This window comes from Neodiprion fabricii, chromosome 5 (assembly GCF_021155785.1).
Source record: "Neodiprion fabricii isolate iyNeoFabr1 chromosome 5, iyNeoFabr1.1, whole genome shotgun sequence".
In the NCBI taxonomy this organism is placed as follows: domain Eukaryota; kingdom Metazoa; phylum Arthropoda; class Insecta; order Hymenoptera; family Diprionidae; genus Neodiprion; species Neodiprion fabricii.
The window spans coordinates 3701835-3721083 of NC_060243.1; the positions used below are offsets into that span (position 1 = coordinate 3701835).

Sequence of the window (19249 nt, forward strand, 5' to 3'; positions counted from 1 at the left end):
TTTCGGTACGCTAATATTACGCAATCTGAAAACTAACTCTAATTGGGTAATAATCTACTCCCCGTTACACTGTAGCCGTTTCTTAAATCTTATTTAATACAACTTCAATTCATGATCTTAAGTTCATAAAAATCTGTGAAAAGATGGTCAATTAGAAACAAATTGTTGAGAAAGAGAAAAGAATCAATTTCCTTTCTTGTCTTTGCCGACTGATCTTGTAAAATTTCGGGTTAATGCGTTTAGACAGTAAATCAGAGACTTGTATAGAATAACCAATGACGATATGAGAGTGATGACAAATATTGCAGATATAAACGCGACGATGTCTATGTCCTGGCGCTGATACCAAGGCTCGTCGGACGTCGAGGAATGCAGATGCGGAGCGCCTCTGTGACGTATAACGTGTTCCGTCCACCAAATTGCGTTCTCGAGCGAATCGCGTGGTTTTTCGTTCAACAGCGATCGTAAAGTCAACATCCGCTGCTTGTACCTGAAACACGAAGAAGGCGAAAATACATAGTGAGTAGTATTGATTGTAACATTTGTACAGAGAATCGTGATGAACGATGTGTTCTAAATGAGTATGGCTTGTAACAACGATTTTACCCTTTGTCCAGGGCGATGGTACGAATTGCTTCCAGTAGATTGTCCCTTTTGACAGCAGTGATCTCGAGCTTCTTAGCGACACCAAGGGATACCATTTTGTCGACATTCATATCTTGGTCACCGAAGACCGGCAAGCCGATCAGAGGAACGGCGTGTGAAACGGCTTCCTCTGTACTCTGGAGTCCACCCTGATAGATGAACACCTTCAGGTTGGGGTGAGCTAATATTGGAAAAAATTAAATACCGACTTTACTTTTTAATACATCGTCCAGATTATGCTTCGTAAATTATGATATTTGTTTGCGTATGAGTTACAACTTATAAACCGCCTCGCTCGCAGCTCGGCTTGTAGATAGGTACCTAGGATAGCTTGTTGAGGAACCCACTTCATTGCGATTACGTTATCTGGTTTTTTCGGAAGTACTTCATCCTCGAACTTCCAAATCACTTTGTAGGGTAGTTCAGAAAACGCAGCTATGAATTCATTGCGTGTTTCCTCCTTTAGCATGTTACTCTTTACGTTTGATCCAAGACTCATGTAAATAAAACCCTGGGTAGCGTTATCGAGAATTTTTTGCAGGTCCTGAAAACGATGAGAAGAGAATTATACCGCCGTAAGATATTAATTGAAAAATTTTCATTCGAAGTGCAATTTTGGACATGACGTATCTCAAAAGATGCAGTTAGAAAATGCTTCGTGAAATAATAAACAGCTCGCCCAGGCTTAAACATCGTACCATTGATAACGGCTTGATCGATGCTGACACGTGAAAACCTCCAATTTCAATGATGTTTGGAAGGTTCGGTCTAGCGAAAGAAATTGGACCCTGTTGATTAACGAAAATCAAACTGATATTTTTATGGATGTCACCGAGATGCGGGATATCGATTCCCATGTGCTTCTCCGCGATTGCCTGGTGTTTCGGCAAAAATTCTGTTCTGTAGTAGTAAATGTGTCTCCAAGCTTTGATAAAGTTATCCAACCGCTCCCATGGTACCCAGGCTCCAAAATCTCTCATATCTTTGTTCCAATTCGACGGATGAGAAGGCAGAATGGGATTGCCGATGTCGTATTGAACACTCAGTTGTAAGCCGGCACTGGCGATCCCTTGAGCGAATGTTGTGCTAATCATTTTATTCCGTAGTACAAAGGAATTGGTAAATTGTCCAAAACTTTCGGTATTGCAATTCGGTTACTTACCGATTATCGGAGCTTTGAATCGTTCTGCAAGAGACAGGAATGCAGGATACACAAAAGTCTCTAACAATATCAAGTCAAAGTTTTCACCGCTGTTGGGCGCATACAATTTTCGAAACTCCGGATGATTGAATACTTCATTGGTATGAAAGCACGACAAAGCTTCATAATGCTTGAACATGTCAACGAAATCAATCTTTCCTCGTATATCTATATGATTTCCCAAATCAAGGCTATCGTAGAGAAAATGAAGGTCTATTTCCTTGTAGTTCTTCAAGGTCGTATCGTTGACCGGATCTGGCGTTAACACGACGAGCTCGTGGCCTCTTTTATTCAATTCCAAAGTCAGTTTGCGGAATATTACCTGATGGCTGATCGATGGCATCGGGAATACACCCAATATCCTCGCGCCATTTCCACAATGCAAATCACTCGCGATTAACGTCAATACAAGCACGATGAGGTGGAGTGGCATATTTGTAGACTTACAGCTGCGAACTGACCTGCAATCGGAGCAACAAAATACCGGCAGCCGAATCTCAGCACTGCTGTACAGTGCATGTTATAACTATACCCAAAAAGTGCACTCGGTTCTTTCACGAACTCGTGTTGTGCGTTTGCGTATAATCATGCCCAATCACGACTGTTTCTGTGTGATGCGTAACAAGTGAGAGAGATTGAGTTGCCTTGGTAGTTGCAGTGTTCTTGTGAGTCCAAAGTTCGCATTAAATCATATGTCGGTATCCTAATATTACACAATCTGAAAACAAAATCTAATTGGGTAATAATCCAATCTTATCTTAAATCTTATGTAATACAACTTCAATTCATGATCTTACGTGTATAAGAACTGTGAAAAGATGGTCAATTAGAAACAGTAAATCAGAGACTTGTATAGAATAACCAACGACGATATGAGAGTAATGACAAATATGGCAGAAAAAAAACACAACGATATCCATGTCCTGACACTGATACCAAGGATTGTCGGCCGTCGTGTCGCACAGTGGGGACGGAATCCAAAATCTCTGGCAAAATATCGAAAACGAATTCAATTCGATTAAAAGTCGGCACTCGGAAGTTTTTTGAGTCGCTGATTACGAATCTGAAGTGCAAATTTGATATTTTCATGGATTACACCAAGATGCATTATCTTGATCCCGAGATACTTTTCGTCGACTGTCTGGTGTTTTGTGAAAAGTTCTTTCCTTTAGTAGTAAATGTGTCTCCGAGCTTTGATAAAATCACCGAAACGCTTCCATCGGTGGATGAGAATTGCGAAAATTATAATTTATGATTGTTCAATTTTAGATATTTGATTTTGGACAGAGTCCACTGTCAGAACGATCAGTTATCAGCGACCTTATTCTACGACCATCTATATCCAGCTCCAAATCTACAGTTTACGGAATACTGATGATCAATGCCTTCGGAAATACACGCAATATCCTCTTACCATTTCCGCAGCGTAACTCGCTTTGGACGGCATCTGATGTGTGTACCAACGGTGAGGATACATCAAAATCACAGAGGATGACGGACTGACTGCATTATCATCTTGGACCGTTGTAACGCATAATCACAAGTTAAAATTAAAGTTTGGATTTGGTTGAGCTCATTGCTCAAATTACTTTTCAAACTAACTCGTCTTCGCTGCAATAAATTCCAATGTCTACGATTTTCGATGATTCCGACATCCAAAATCGACGACCATGAACTAGCCCGGGGAAAAAAGTTCACATCTGACCATGAATACTTCAATATGATAATATACGAACGATCAGATATAAAGTTACGTGCATTTTGGCCATGTCGGTATATATATGCTCAGATAAAAAGCATATCTAATCATATCGGTCTCGACGACTGCATCTTAGAGGCGGATTATTAATATAAGTGTACCGGTACAACGTCCAACGTTATAATGCGATTATATGATTCAAATAACTTGGCGAATGCCTGCATGATTGAACACTGCAAACCGTCACTTATCATTAATATTCCGGATATTTGTAGGACATTCGTTGACGTCGGACGGCAGGAAGAATCCCAGGGATAATTGTGAACCGAGTGGGGTCAAGTGACTCTCCGTCAGTATGAAATTCTGTCGGTGACACCCGTATCGAACAGGTACTGGTGGGTATAATATGATGTCGTACTGTTATGGCTGCACCGGTACGTGATCGACTCTCGAGATGATCATTATACCTTCGTATCTATGATTTTTTTCCTTTCTCTCTCACCATCTATCATTCTATCCATCTATCTATTTATCTACTATCTATTGATCTATCTATCTCTTCACACCTCTCTAGACAAAGTAGATTTCATCAATTTGAAATCATTCCATCTCTATCATGCATTAGACCGTGTAATTCTTATGGAAAGAATATTCTCGAGAACTAGCTGATATGAGTGTAGGATCTAGGCAAAGACTAACGTCTTTTTCGGCGGAAAATGATTGCATGAATGAATAAAAGTCGTCCATTAGCTTCAATAGCTACTCAAGTTTGCTTATACATTGCAATAATACACCATATCTGTCATTAATAGTGTTTTTCAAAGTAGCCTACTAAACGAAATCCTAATATACATGACATATTTTGGCTCCTTCCTCTTTTTTCTGAATATGTTTCGCTAGCATTATTTTGAAATTTGGTAATCGGTCTTCTCTTTTTATTTCATTGAGTAGAACATCCTAAATTTTCAATCCTTCATACCATAACATTCTCCGTTCTTCCGTATTTATTCATCTACTGATATAAATATTTCCTTTTTTCCGTGTACCTACACCTTCTCTATATTGCATTAATTTTATATTATTTTGCAAGTATACAAGGCACAACACATTGACAGTTTTATATTCGACTACACATGTATTGTACTCGATCCTTTCTTTTACCGACATAAAATGTAGTATTTCTAACATATTACTGCTTATTCTTACTCTTCTGATGCATCCAAGTATTATTCTCATCCCTTGGTTTTGTATTTTTTGTATATACTCTGGAGGCTTATGGAGGCAGCCAGAAAATATAGAAAGGACTGTATTAAACCTATACCTACGGAATCCGCAGAGGCATCCGCATGCTGATTTTGAGGTCAGTGCTGCTGGACCTTGCACAGATACCCTGTGGAGAGTTGCATGTATCACGTTCGTCATTCCCCGAGCATAATGAACACTCGCAGCTCAAACGAGTAGGTATCTCACTACTCGTTGGCGAGGGTGGTCGAGGGCCTTCCATCGCCTCGCCACGTCAGGGTTGAAGTTGGGGGAGGAATCGCGTCGAGCCATGCGGGGGTGGCATTACGGGGTGACGGACTGAGCTCTAATTAAAAATGTTCTCTTCCTCTCTTTCTCTTTCTCTGTTCGTAGAAGCCTCTATAGGTATATCATAGCCAACGTTCAAACGCGACGGTGGATATACGCACATTTAAAGCGACAGATTTTTCCGGTACGAGCCGCAAAGAGAAACGAATCGAACCCGATACGTAGCAGGCAATGTTTGAATTACTACTGGACAAAAAAAGAAGGAAGAAAAAAAAAATTGAGAGAGAATCGCGCGGCGCTCTTCAATAGCAGCGCATGAATAGAGTGTTTTAAAGGTCTACAGAACTTGAAAACTTTTGAATACACGTCTGTGGAGATAAAGTAAACAAAAAACATGCTGTTGCCGCACGCTTAGAATTACCATACAAGCTTCGTTTATACGGAATATCTTCCAAAGTCACTATTTAAACATTCTTCAACCAAGATTGTGTAATGAAGTTGATTATTGTATTTGAATTTGAAGCTGCTAAGTTTAGTATTCGATATAACGTACCAGGCAAATTCACTGAAACTATTCCTCTTGACTTTATAATACCGGAATACCGTTAGATAGAATAAGCTTCTCAACTTCTCAACTCTATATTATTATATTCACACGTGATGTTTATCCGGATACAAGAGAATTTACGAAAATTTGCTAAAATAGGAGGGTCGCAGCAGGCCCCATCCTTATCATTAGTGTCCCCCGAAAACGGTCAAATTCATCCTAATTACGGGGAATGAGAATATAGGGTTACGGGTCTAGAAATGACCAGCGGTCATTAAGGAAACGGTGATTGGGTACTGCGAAATTTTAACCCCTTAAATTCATTCTGCCCTCTGACTTTGTGTAATGATCACACCGATGAGAGATGAAACCGGAAATCTTGCACCTGCTCTTCTGTTATAATCGACATAATTTCCATCCACACTTCGGACAATTTATATTGATGAACCCAAACGAAAGCGATTTGCAAGTTTCGTAAGCTTCAAGCTTTTTTCCCTGTCTTCTGTTTTTTTTTCCTGTACATGTTTCGAAATCGTTTGGTTTCTCAATTACATGAATGTATGTTTTTTTCATTGTAGAAAATACGCAGAGGAACAAAAAATTAATACCCAATAATAGAGATTAATAAGAACTCGCGGTTTTCAATTGTCATTTTTCAAACGCAGAGTTGGATCGTTCGAAGCGGGAGAGGCCTTTTTTATTTTCCAAATCCGTTCCACGCATTCATTCATCTCGCGCTTCATCTCATATTACGCCACGTACCCGCAGTTTTTTTTTTTTTTTTGTTTTCTTTCGCCTTCCTTTCTTATTACCTACCCCTGGTTTTCTCTTGAAACGTCACTTTGAAGAATTCTAATTTTTTTTTTTCATTTTCTTTTCATTTTTCATCCTCTACATTTTCTATACACTCATCCTCTTCTTTTATTCGCTGAGAAGAGAGAACCTGCAGACCCGTAGAATATGCGAGTTATGTGTGCTAATACGAAACTGCCATAGCCATAACAATAAGCAAGAGAGCGAGGGAAGTCAAACAGAATTTCGCAATTCTCCGTAGGTCCAAGCTACCAATAATATCAGATCCAATAAAGAAGGGAAAGAAAAGCAGCAGCGTAGAAACCCGGGAAGAAAGGAAATGAGCGTCGAAATAATGAAGATATTAAATTTGATAAGACACCTTCTTTCGCTATCCGAAAGAACCGCAAACCCTTCATTTTCATCCTCAAAATTATTCACCCCTCGGGCAATAATTTGTGGATATTTTTATTATTCTGCGAATGTCGATTCGTTCGTCTATCTATTTTCAATTTTTGTACGTGTACATCCATGAAACAAAAGGGAAACGAGAGACTTGTATTAGTCTTTCGGGAAGAATCTATGTGCCGAAAACGAATTAGACGAAATATATTATAAATCTTCTAAATGAGAATTACTTGCTTTAAAATCTGAAGCTAATGGTGCAATATGCACACCTGTGGACAACCAAGTGTTTTGTCTAACGCGAAGATGGAAGGCACATCAATTAATGTGAAGTATCTCTCGGCTTGTACTGCGGAAATTATTCAAGCTGTATAAATCTAGAACTCGACTCATAGTGTAACTAAATTACCGTTAAACCTACGTACATAGAGACAGCTAAGGGCGTAAAGGTACACCCTGTATATAATCGGACCCAAACGTTTGCGTATATATATCCTAATCTGAAATGCAAAATCTGAATAGCTCCCCTCCTCTCTCTGTCTGGCTCTCTTTCTCTCGCTCTCTCTCTCTCTCGCTCTCGCACTCTACAAGCCGAGCTCGACGACTCCGTGATTGTTTTGAAATCGAATCAAAATCTACTCGAATAGCAGTTACAACAGTAGCAACAGATCCGCAATGATCCATCAGAATTAAACCGGTGTGAAATATGCATGCGTCAGATTTTATATTCTGTGTACAGGAATCACTCGTGCAGAAATGAAACCGCGGGCACTCCGCTATGCGGTTTTTCGCTAATGACTTCGCCGAGTGTCAGAGAAAAAAGGAGAGAAAAGTTGAAATATTCTAGTGTACTTTAAACCACAGAATTTTAGTACTACGTGCCATGCGCTGCACCCAATCCCAAGTGCAAAAAATACAAGGCACAGAGAGAAATATAAGAAAAAGAATACCACAGCTACGAGCAGGAAGGTATTATTGAACGTATGTTTTTGTAAATCTGCATAAGCTCCTGTAATGTGTGTAATAGTGATAGTAATAATAAGAAAAATAATGGTCTGGAATGTTGTTCCACTTGTACCTCAGAAACCAGAACGAGGAATGCGACAAAACTGAAGTATTGAAAGTGAATTAAAAGACGAATACTATTTCAAAGAAATTATTTTTTCTTATCACTGTTGTGGAAAATTTTTGTCAGGAAACGAACAAATTTTATACGAATACCAGAATGGTGGGCACATAAGTGTGTATATGTAAAACCAACACTTGATTGTTCTTTAAATCTAAAAAACTCTTCAGGGTCGGGCTGACATAAAACATGCAACGTCTCGGACGTCCGTAGCGGCGTCGTGAAGTGTGTAAAAAGCGTTAAAAACTGGTAAATCGTTGGTGGTATAGCTTCGCTCCTAACTTCGGCCGCATTCGAGGGTTGAAGGGAACAGCCGCGCCGTCTGGTGAGCGCCGCCCGAATTTCGGGGGCGCGTATCATTTTCCACCCGCCATACGGTCCAGACGTGAACTGGCGAACATACGACGCAGTTTACGACCGACGTTCAGGGAGCGCGGTTGATGCTCCGGTTCGTTCTCTCATCTTCTCGCTCTCTCCCTCTCGTGGATGTGTACGTACTTCAGAGTGAGGTGCGCGGATGGTGCGAGACGGCCTCGCGGTGAAACTCGATTCGAATTTCGTTAATGAAAGAGAAAAGATAATGAAGGAGAAAAAGTAAGAAAGAGAGTGAACATAGACTCGAACAAACATACGAATACGGAGATCGGTCCGATGTTGTTATCATCGATTTGAAACAATCGAAAATCGGGAGTAAAGTAAAACGCGCGGAGACAATAAGAGAACAATCACAATAATGTGAATCTGTGCGAAGAGTTTCGGCTAATCTCTGATGCTTGTTTGCTAGTTACAATTGTTGAGTTCGAACCTCGCCGACGAAAGGACGCAGCCAGGTCATACTTCGCAGCATGGATCTACAACGAAAACAACAACAGAGGGAAGAGCATCGGGAGCAGCGACGCGACCTCAGCGTTGTTTTCGCTATCGCAGTGTCCTTGACGATCATTGCAAGCGGCGTTGGAGCGACTGGTATGTCAAAATTTGAAATCGTGTTTACACGGTGTACTCTATTTGTCGCGAACTGAACACTGCGACATTTCGTCTTTTGTTTAATAACGGTCGGTCGATCGATCGATCGATCCGCTTTTGTTTTTTCAACGGACGAGTTTAAATAACGAAATTGAAGTTAGTAACGTAACCGTAACAATATATTGCGGAAAAAAGTCTATTTTCTTATTTTAACGATGACTGGACAATGAAGGTGGTAATATTTTAAAATACGAGTAGGTATGTGTTTTTTTTATTACGGTTCACTAAATTTCACACAATTCTAAAATCACAAAATAACTTTTTCCCTCAGCATGATGAATCGTTGCAATAACGTTACTGACTTCAACATGATTTTAAATACGTTGTACATTTTTCTTCCTGTTACTTTTTTTACACTCATCAATCATTATCGCACGAAATACACGACGAAAAATATTTGCCACTCAACAATACTGGACGATAAGTAGAGGGATTGGAGCGTAAATCTAATTTATGATCGTGAGAAGAGAAGAGAAGAGAAAACCGGTAGCGACGGCGGAGAGACGACACGTTTTTGGTAGCTGCAGCTGACTGAACGGGAAATGATCGAGTTTCCCTTGGATTTCCATTCAATCCTAGGTTATATCATCTAATTGCCAATTATTATACAATATGGAGGATTGATTGTTCATGTTGTTGTTGTTATCGTTGTGCAATTGTCATTGACGTCGATATCTACCGCTGCACACTTACCCACACATTCTAGGAATCACCGATAATTGACTGCATATTCGCTGTTCCGCGTTTCGAATCAACGCGAATGTACGTACGTATGTATAACAGTTATACCTACAGTACGTACATACGTATGTACGTATTATGTACTGGAATAAATTGCAGAATGGATGAAGTGAAGCGAAACGAACCGGCGCAATAATTGAATCCTCTTTCACCCTCTAATTTGAACGTTAATACCTTTTTAATTTTTGTTTCTGCCTAGCATTTTTTTTCTTTTTCTCTAATGTTAATCACCCATCTCCTCTATTTTCTTCTCGGCATTCCACGCGTTTATCTCGATATCACGCGATTAAAAAGGAGAAGCTTATTATCTCTAATGGAAACGAGTTACATCGGCACAACTAGTCTTAAACGAGACACACCCGCATCGATGCCGAATCCACTTCATCAACTTCAGCATCAATCTGCGAGGCCAGGAGACGAGGAAGGATGTCGACGATCCGCCGAATCGAGGACTGATCTTCCGACGGCAGCGGTGAGGGTGAATCCTGATTGACCGAAACCTGCGGCTACACGACGAAAAAAGAAGAAGTTGAACGGGGAGTAAAACGAACATTGACATCCCGAACTTGCGGCGCTTTTGTATCACAGGTATATAAAAATCCGACTGACGTTTCTCGAAGCTGGCCAATTCTGGGGGACGAAGGTGGAATCGGAACTTGCGGCGAATGGTGAGCGTCGATGCCTGCGGTTGATTCAGGGGGAAGATGCAGGACAGCGGGAAGCACGCGTCGTCATCGTCGAGGATTGTCCGTCGTCGCCTCTCCACCATCCAGGATCATCCCTGACCTGCCCGATAGAGAGATCCTACATATGTACTGTATGTACATACTACCTACACACGTCAGTCGGTATTTTATATCACCTGTGATACAAACGCCGCAGCGGACATCCGCTTGTCGAGATTTGTCATCGAGTGTCGCTCGTCTTAAGCTTTTTGTGCCGATAAAACTCGCTTTCACGAAACTTTCAGAAATCTCGAGTTTATCCAGGATCGATTCGGACTATGAACTTATAATGATAACACTCGAATCAAGGTTTCGCATTCTCTGAATTTATCTTCCTATCAGCAATCATTGATATTGATTATCCAATCGTTCATTTTTTTTTCTTTCTAACAATTGGTTTCCATTTAACGAATCAATTGTTGACGAATTGAAAATAGTTTTTTTTTTTTTTATTGCAGAGTGAATGAATGCAATAAAATTGTCTCGTGATCATTGTATACTTTTCAAGTTTTAACCGTTCTTCACAAGGTTCTTTTGTTACCCACAACCTTTAGTTTTTTTGTCATGTACCAGCGTAAACAAAACGATTTTGTTTCAGAACTTTATATATATATATAATTCACAATATACAATATATATATATATATATATTAGACTGCATCAAAAAGAATCAGTAATTTTTTTTTGCAAAATTTAAGGCGAAAATATTGTTTGAAATGACTTAATGTTAATATTTAAAAGCGCCTAATCGCGAGTTTTTATTTCCCATTTAAATAACATGAGAAATTTTTATGTTTTATCAACTTTGGAATATTACAACTCGTCAGCGCATCAGTGTACCGATAAGACCGGAATGTATTTTTGTAGGGAATTGAACGCTTCGCGAAAAGGGTCTTTTATCATTTTATGATAAATCTTACTCTTTCAAAATTTATTCCAGGTTCTTAAATAACTTTCAACTCTTGAGTAGATTTATCACGAAACGATAACATATATAAATATCCTTTTTGCAGAGCGTTCGATTCCCTACAGAAATAAGTTCCGGCCCAATCGGTTCACTAACGCATTGACGTGTTGTAAAATTCCAAAGTTAAAAAAACAATAAATTTCCAACGCTATTCGAATGTGAAATAGAAAATCGCCATCAAGCACATTTAAATATTACATATTAAGAGCTGAAACTTGGACAGCATCGTTTTTTCGTCATTTATTAGAACAATATTTAGTCCTGAATTTTGAAAAAAAAATGGTCGATTTTGTTTCTACACAGTCTAATACATGTAAACTCACACACATGAATATAATCTTGCCGCGACCCCGACGCTTCGCTTGCTTTTAGCAGCGTGCGAGAACTTATTGTACAGCTTTAGAGCTTTCTGCCTTCGTACCGTCTCTTTGTTCGCCAAATGCATGTAAAAAGGTATCCTAGGATATAATATCCCACATGTATATATCGTAACGTCGGAGGGGGGCAAACGCTTCGATTTGTCGCGTCTTATATTGAAACATGCATATACGCGAATTATACATAGTGTAACCCTGTATCCTATGTATATGAAATATATAGGCCCTTCGCATCGATTTTCAACAAGCTCAAACGACGCTCGGCTTATCGCGTCGCTTAATCTTGCAACGTTAGCTTAAGAATGTATAGATGGTAGTGTTATACATCATATATGCATACTCGTACATGCATACACGTGTTTACACAGAGTTATTGCGTACTGTTTGTGCACTTTATTATTTGTTGTTATGCGATGTTTCGTTGTTATTTGACTGTGTAATGCAGCCCATTCTTTATTGAGCATATATTACGTACATGGGGAATTCCATGCGAACCTAACCAACGTCTGACCCTTGTCATTATTTTATTATATTGAAAATTTCTTTCTGCAATTGTCCCGACTTTCAAACGTTACCCTGAATTTCTTGACATTTTTTATTCAACTGGTCAATTATTTATAAATATTGAGAGCGATTTTAAAAGGACGTTTCTTAAAATTCTTTAAAAAAAAATTTCGAACACTGTATTTTCTTTTTCAAACGTTTTGAAACCCGACCCGTGATGGGACGATTTTTTTTTCTTTCCGTTTTTTTTATAGCACTTTTAATTTTTTTGACCAACTGAAACATTGTTCAAACGGTCTGAAAATTCCGAATTCCGAAATTTCATTCCGAACATTTACAGACCGATTTCGTTACGAAGTTGATAAGAAAAAAAAAATATATCGATCGAGCCCAAAAAAAAAAAAATAAACAAAATTCGCCCCGTAATGGAACCAGTCTGGAAATGTTTCAAGTGAAAAATACAAGTATTGGGAATTTTCGTATCGTTCAAACGATGTTTGAGTTGATGGAAAAAAAAAAAAAATTAAAATCAAAGAGCTGAAAAGATTGATTAAAAAAAAAAATAAATAATCGCTACCCATTATCGGGCTCGGTCTGCAAATGTTTGTACTAGAAAAATACGGTGTCTGAATATTTCTTCGGCATTTTAAAAATATTCCTTTTGAAAACCGCTTTCAACGCTTGTAAATAATCCAACGGTTGAATGAAAAAATTGGCAAAAATTCAGGATATACTGTTTCGGAGTTGGGACAAGAGGACGGACAAATTTTTTTTTTTTTTTTTTTCATTTGTCAAACAAAATCACGAACCGCGAGGATCAGACGCCGCGTTCTTCGTTCGGCGAACAATTCGGCGATATTAACATTCGTCTCGAATATAATCTCGCCTGCCTTTTCGCTTGTCGAGGGGGGGGGGGGGGGGGGGGGGGGGGGGAGGTTTACAGTATTCGTATATACAAGTCCTAGATATATATACCTGTAATAGAGCATATATAAGGTACAATATAAGGTGCGATGCAAGGTTGGATCGGAAAATTGTGCAAACGTGGCGCGGCGGGTCGGTTTTGAATAGCTGACGTCTAGGTGACGCCGGCGTGGGTGGTGGATGGCTGCGTGGGCGGGTTTGGTGGAGGGAGGAGGAGGAGGGGGAGGGCTGACCTCGATCGATAACATCACCCCCTACCCCTTGGCGTATTGTAAATACGAACCGCGAATATCGTGCCCCCCGTTCCCTTTACCTTTCCCCTTAATACAAGTCGCACGAGAGTTGTTGCGACGTCGTTTATAACCTCTACCTGTATTATACGTTTACACACGTGTATGAACACGGAGGTAAATTATACACACCGCGTGCAGTTCGTTGCATTTTTATGACGAGAGTTACGGATACCAGTTTTTTTTTTTTTCTCTACTTTTCTATCTCTTCCCGTGCCTAATTGCTTCTGCTTCTTTTATTTATTTATTTATTTATTTATATATATAATACATTACATTGTTCGATTTGATATTCTTTCGGATTTTTTCGTTCAACGAGCGTTACATATAATAACTGAGTAAATTCCATGACTTATAGTAAGCAGGTATACATTTTGTTATTTTATTGCAATTATTGGTATTCCTATTCGTATCTTGCAGATGAAAATGGGTCGAGTGCCATGGGAGCGGGTGGATCGTGCGATGTGAAAATGTCGCGGAGAGTAATATCATTATAACGAATAGAAGAACGTAAGATCGAAGAGAGACGGGAATTAAAAAAAATACCCCCATAATATTTCAAATTAAACACTTGGTTAAAAACAAAAGTATATATACCGTAAGCAAAATTCTCTCTGCAGGTTTTTGCGTTACATTTTTATTTACGGAACTTTTGTTTTTTTTCTTGCTTCTCCTATTTGTTTGAATAATTGTCGGACACGTTACGTGTATAAAAAATTGTCATTTGTCGCGATATTAATTATTACAGAGAACAGGTACCTTTTCTATTTTCGATCAACGCTCGTCGGCGTGAAGAAAACAAAAAAAAAAAAAAATAAAATATCCCGGTTGCCTCCAATTATTTGGCGCGTTATAATCTATTTCGGATTGATGAGAATTTTTTTTTTTTTATTTTACTTCTTTCACTCGTTTCCCGTCACTCGTTAATTTCATCGGCGACTAATTAATTTCTTTACACGTTTCTTTACATCGACCAATTTATTTATTTAATTTATTTTATTTATATATATATATATATATAATTCTTTTTTAAATTGTACGTTATATTATTTACAAGTACGCGTTTAATAACCTGGATATCGTTCGAACGGCTGTTTACATCGATTATTATCGTTACGTTACCGCGTGTGTGTCTGTTGCGTTATATAACATGCGTAAGTACCGACGGTAATAAAGAATGGAGGCAGGGATGAAAAGGTGCGAGAGGCTGGAAAAAGCAATCAAATCGAACGCGAGAGAAATAAATATATGTAAAGCCGGTAATACTCTTATCCTTTTCCCTCCTCTTGTTTTTCCGCCGAGCTGCTGCTGCTGCTTTTCGTTCGTTCGTTCGTTCGTTCGTTTGTTCGTCGTTCATCCGGCCGTTCCAATCTAACTAATTACACTTTTCGCCGTCTCTCTCTCTTTCCCTCTTTCACTCTGTACTCTTCTTTGTATCGAGGTTTCCTTTTGTCCTTCTCTTTTTCTCTCTATATCTCACTCTGCCGCGCGAATCTCATTTGTATTTCAAATTTACACACCACCACCACCACCACCACCACCTTGTCTCCCGTGTACTTTTATTTAGATAAACGCAGTATTTCGAAACAAAGACTCTGAACCAATCACATTTCCCCGAAAAAAACTCGCCCACGATTCTGTTTAATGTAGATATACGTTTTATTGTATACAAATTTCTTTTATTCTTTCTCCTTGCTGCTGAGCGTATTTTTTTTTCTTTCTTTTTCTGTTTTTTTTTTCATCGGGAAAACTGCAGACTTTTACGTAGGTGGGTAGAAATTTATGCGTGGGTGTTGGGAAAAGATGTATTTTAAAATTGTCGAATCGTATCTCCGGGGACTGGGTTGAAATTCCAAATTTGAACGGTTCCCAATGCGCCAAATATCAAATTTTTTGGCAGAGAAACTTAGAAACTTAAAGTAAAGAAATCAAACTTTGACGAAACATCAGAGTTTCGTATTCTTCGGTTTTTCTGATTTTTCACACCAACTCGTCGAGTAAACCAAGTCGTGCGAGTGTATTTTAATTTTCGACATTTTACTCTATCGAATATTTATTTTTGGAAATTTTTCTCCATCGTAACTTTACTTTTCGAAACTTTGCCCCATGGTAACTTGAATTTTCAGAACCTCGCATTTCGGAACTTTGAAACCGTCGGCTTTCCGACGGTTCGAAACTTTGCCGTTACTTCAAAGTTTGATTTCTTTACTTCGAGCTTCCCCGTCAAATAATTCGTAATTTCAGCGCTTTCGGAACTTTTCAAATTCAGAACCTCAACTCCGTCCCTCAAGAGTGCGAAATCATCTACGCGTGTAAACGTTGGGAGAGTGAAATGACTAAAAATAAGAAAATATTATTTACCGCGTGTATTATTACATGCACATGCGTGTGTAAAAGTAAAAGAACGTAACTTTTCTTTCGCGTGAGACAATTGAAACGAATGTCAAATCCAGGAGCCCGAAGACGAAGGAAAACCGCGAGTGTCGTGTCGTAACCTTTGTTGGACTACCTTTCCTTTCCTCGTTTCTCTGTCTCTCTCCGTCTCTTTTTTTTCTCGCCCTTTCTTCCCCTTCGCAAGGCGATTAAACAAGTAACGCATATTTTTTGTTTTCTCTTCTTTTTGTTTTTCCCGTCACTCATCTCGATCGTATTTAACACGTCAAGTAATCAAATCCTTTGAAGTACAGAAGGATTGAATTGAGAATTAAATTTTTGTGGAAAAAAGTTTTTGCCTTGCAATAAGCAAAAAAGGATCGACGATAGCGCAAAATTGTCTCCTTTTTTCTAATTCCAACGATATTCGAACAGTTTTTTTTCTTAACGATACCTGTTTTACCCAATTTTTCTACTTACTGTAACAAGTGAAATTTTTCTCAGTATATTTTCACAATAATACGTCGAAACGTTAAATCCATCCGAAGTCTCTGATCGAAATTCGTTCCATCGTCGCTACGTATTGAAAAATATTGAAAAATTCACACGTCAAGAACACGCTAACGAAAATAATGGAAAACCGTCCTCCAATACTTTCTTCATTGGCTGTAATCGCCTATAAAATTTTTGACGAAATGAAAAATTGGAATTTTCATTCACGTACGGTTTGACGGAGAATGGACCCACATTCGCAACGAGAATGATTAAAATTCTTTTCACGTCTGAGAATTTGTATAATTTGTGTAGATTTTGATATTATTGGAATACCGGAAGCTACGCCAAAGGAAAATGAAAAGGCAAAATTGAAGATACATAAAATTGTTGAATACAGAAATTGGAAGTGTCGCGGAAAGGATTATTAGATTCGAATTTTCAGTATTTGTGATTGACGTATATTGCACGAATCGTATTACGTATACATGCATTTTACAGAGGGAATAAATATGAAGTCGGGTCAATCATCGTCAGAATAACGTGTCAAGTACGTAGCTAGATTATACATACCTTCACGGTAGGAGAGAAAATCAGGTTTTCATATGTGAGCGGAAAACGTGAATATATTTACGGTAGGAGATAAAACGTCGAAGGGTAAAAATGATGAAAATTTTATAAAATATCGCGCAGATACGCGCGTACGGAATTTTTACGATAGTATTTTATCGACGAAATTAAAGGTAACTAAACGATAACTAACGATAAAATTGAATAATTAACAAATTTGTGCCGAGTTAACGCGCGGTGGAAAAGGTAGATAACTGTTTGACCGTCCTTATACGTTCGTGACGTAAATAGTAGTGGATATCAGTATTTGGTCAGACTTGGAAAGTCGCCTCGCACTTTCACTTTTGTCGTTCATTATTTTCGACGATGTTTGCAAATTTTAGTCGATATGTTTATTATTATTATCATTATTTTATTTTTCACACGCATACGCGTTTAGTGTGAAACAACAATGAAATCAAACGTTACGCTCGGAATATGTTTTATTTTTTATCCCCTCTCTCTCTCTCATTTTATTCCTTGTTATTTCCTCATATTTGGTACGTTTCTTTTTTTTTTTTTTTTTCGCCGCCGCCTGTTGGAGGAGATATTTTTTAATATCTGGATAAGAAAAACGAGGGTAGCGAGTGCGGAGTGAGAGAAGGAAAGAAGGAAAGAAGGAAGGAAATGGTAATAAAAATCGGATTTCAGTAACTTCTCGTTTTAAAACTTTATTCTTATAATGTTACGTACTTCGTTGTTCGGTTCTTCGATTCTTCGGTTGCATATTTCACGCCTTGGATTCTATTTAATATACATATACTACATAATATTTATGTATTTACGATCGTTCGAGATCGCGTTCGTGTAGGGTGGGAAAATTTTAACGAAGCACATTTTTTTTTCTCTCTTTTTTTTTTTTGGTAATTTAGAAGACACGTCTCTCGTTGTCGATAAAACTAAACACACCCTGAGAATCGTAGTGCAAATAGGTTAACAATGAAAATCAAGTAAATTGATGATAAAAACGTTTCAAATAATATGGTTAATTTTTTTCGTAAGATCCTTGAAAGAGATAAAACAAATCCGTGTTACAACGGATGTTATTGCAAATTTAACGTCATTCGAAAGAAATCGTGATTTCCAATTTTTTCTTTTCCCATTCAATTTTCTTTCTCGCTGCAAAAAAATGTTTGGGGTGAAAAAAAATAAATACGATCGTTGTTTGCATGTAAAATCGTGAAACGGCCGTTAAAACTTTTCTTAGGACGACGATTATACTTTATATTTTTTCAGTTTCGAAACTTTTCGGCGCTTGGTTTTATTTATTTATTTTTTTTTTTATTTTTGGTCTTCTTTTCTTCTTTCCTTCTTTCTTTCTTTTTCTCTCTCTCCTCATCCCAAATTTTTCATCTTATGAATATACAATTATACGGGGCTCATACATATATAAATATAAATATATATTTTCAACTTTTCGGTTATACCATTCTGAATCGTGTATTTTAACTGTTGGGGGTAAAAATCCCGAAAAAGACGTAAAAGTCGACCGGTCGGAAACCCGAAACTTTTGCCGGATACAAATTTTGAAATAACAAACGATCGTTTGAAATAAAAAATTATATTTCACGTACGCCGGGTCGACAAATTCTGAAAATAATTGCGATCGCGTTTTTCGTCGCGTACTTCTCAAAGGAAAAACTTATGAAACCAATACGGGACATCGACGTGGTAAAATCTTTATCGATATATCGTTGAATGTTTTGCAAAATAAAACCTTATTAACGTATCGCAAATGGGTTTATAAAGACAGAGACGCGCCTGCGAGTTTAAATTACGTACTCTTTCTTTGTTTCCGACTCTTCAGCGGCGTCTCGTTTCTTTTTCTTTTTTCTTTTCCATCCCCCTCCTCCCCCTCCGTCTTTCGCAACTTTTCACCCTCGAGCGAACTGAGATTTCCTTTATAGTTTACCTGTTTGTTTGTTTGTTTGTTTGTTTTTTTTCTCATTTCCGTTTCTTTCCGTCCCTCGTATCACGTTTCGCGTATATATTTTCTCTTTTAATACGTTTCTCATTCGACTTTTGCATCGCGTCGTTATTTCGTTCGTCGACAAGTCGTAACACGGAAAATATACACGTGTTTTAAATTTTTTTCCTTCCTGAAGCGATATTAAATTGGTGACAATTTTCGTCAACTTTTAAGGTTAGGAGAAAGAGAGAAACTTAATCTCTCTTTCACCCTCTCTCTCTCTCTGGCTTTATTTCCTTCTTTTTTTTTTTCGTTCACTCGGCGTTCTTATTGATAAATTCGCACGCAAATAATTATTCAAGTTTTT

General features: G+C 38.2%; 2 protein-coding genes across 6 annotated transcripts in view; one reads left to right on the forward strand and one right to left on the reverse strand.

Moving 5' to 3' along the window:
• Nucleotides 1-74: 74 nt before the first annotated feature.
• Nucleotides 75-2671, reverse strand: LOC124183522 (UDP-glycosyltransferase UGT5-like). Of its 2 annotated transcripts, XM_046572138.1 has the most exons (6): nucleotides 2644-2667; nucleotides 1808-2564; nucleotides 1344-1714; nucleotides 967-1189; nucleotides 607-826; nucleotides 75-490 (listed from the first exon to the last, which is right to left on the reverse strand). In XM_046572138.1, exons 2-6 carry the CDS (start codon nucleotides 2277-2279, stop codon nucleotides 184-186), a joined length of 1593 nt encoding a protein of 530 aa, XP_046428094.1. In that variant the 5' UTR covers nucleotides 2280-2564; nucleotides 2644-2667; the 3' UTR covers nucleotides 75-183. The 2 variants fall into 2 exon arrangements, with proteins under 2 accessions (XP_046428094.1, XP_046428093.1); XM_046572137.1 differs by having other exon boundaries at nucleotides 1808-2671.
• A 5672-nt stretch (nucleotides 2672-8343) lies between these two features.
• Nucleotides 8344-19249, forward strand: part of LOC124183343 — a 62927-nt gene continuing 52021 nt past the window's right edge. For 3 of the 4 annotated variants that reach the window (XM_046571725.1, XM_046571727.1, XM_046571724.1), the window contains exon 1: nucleotides 8344-8911. In XM_046571725.1, the coding sequence (XP_046427681.1) occupies nucleotides 8791-8911 (121 nt within the window). In that variant the 5' untranslated portion in view covers nucleotides 8344-8790. The remainder of the gene's footprint in view (nucleotides 8912-19249) is intronic. The other variant, XM_046571723.1, reaches the window with a different exon arrangement.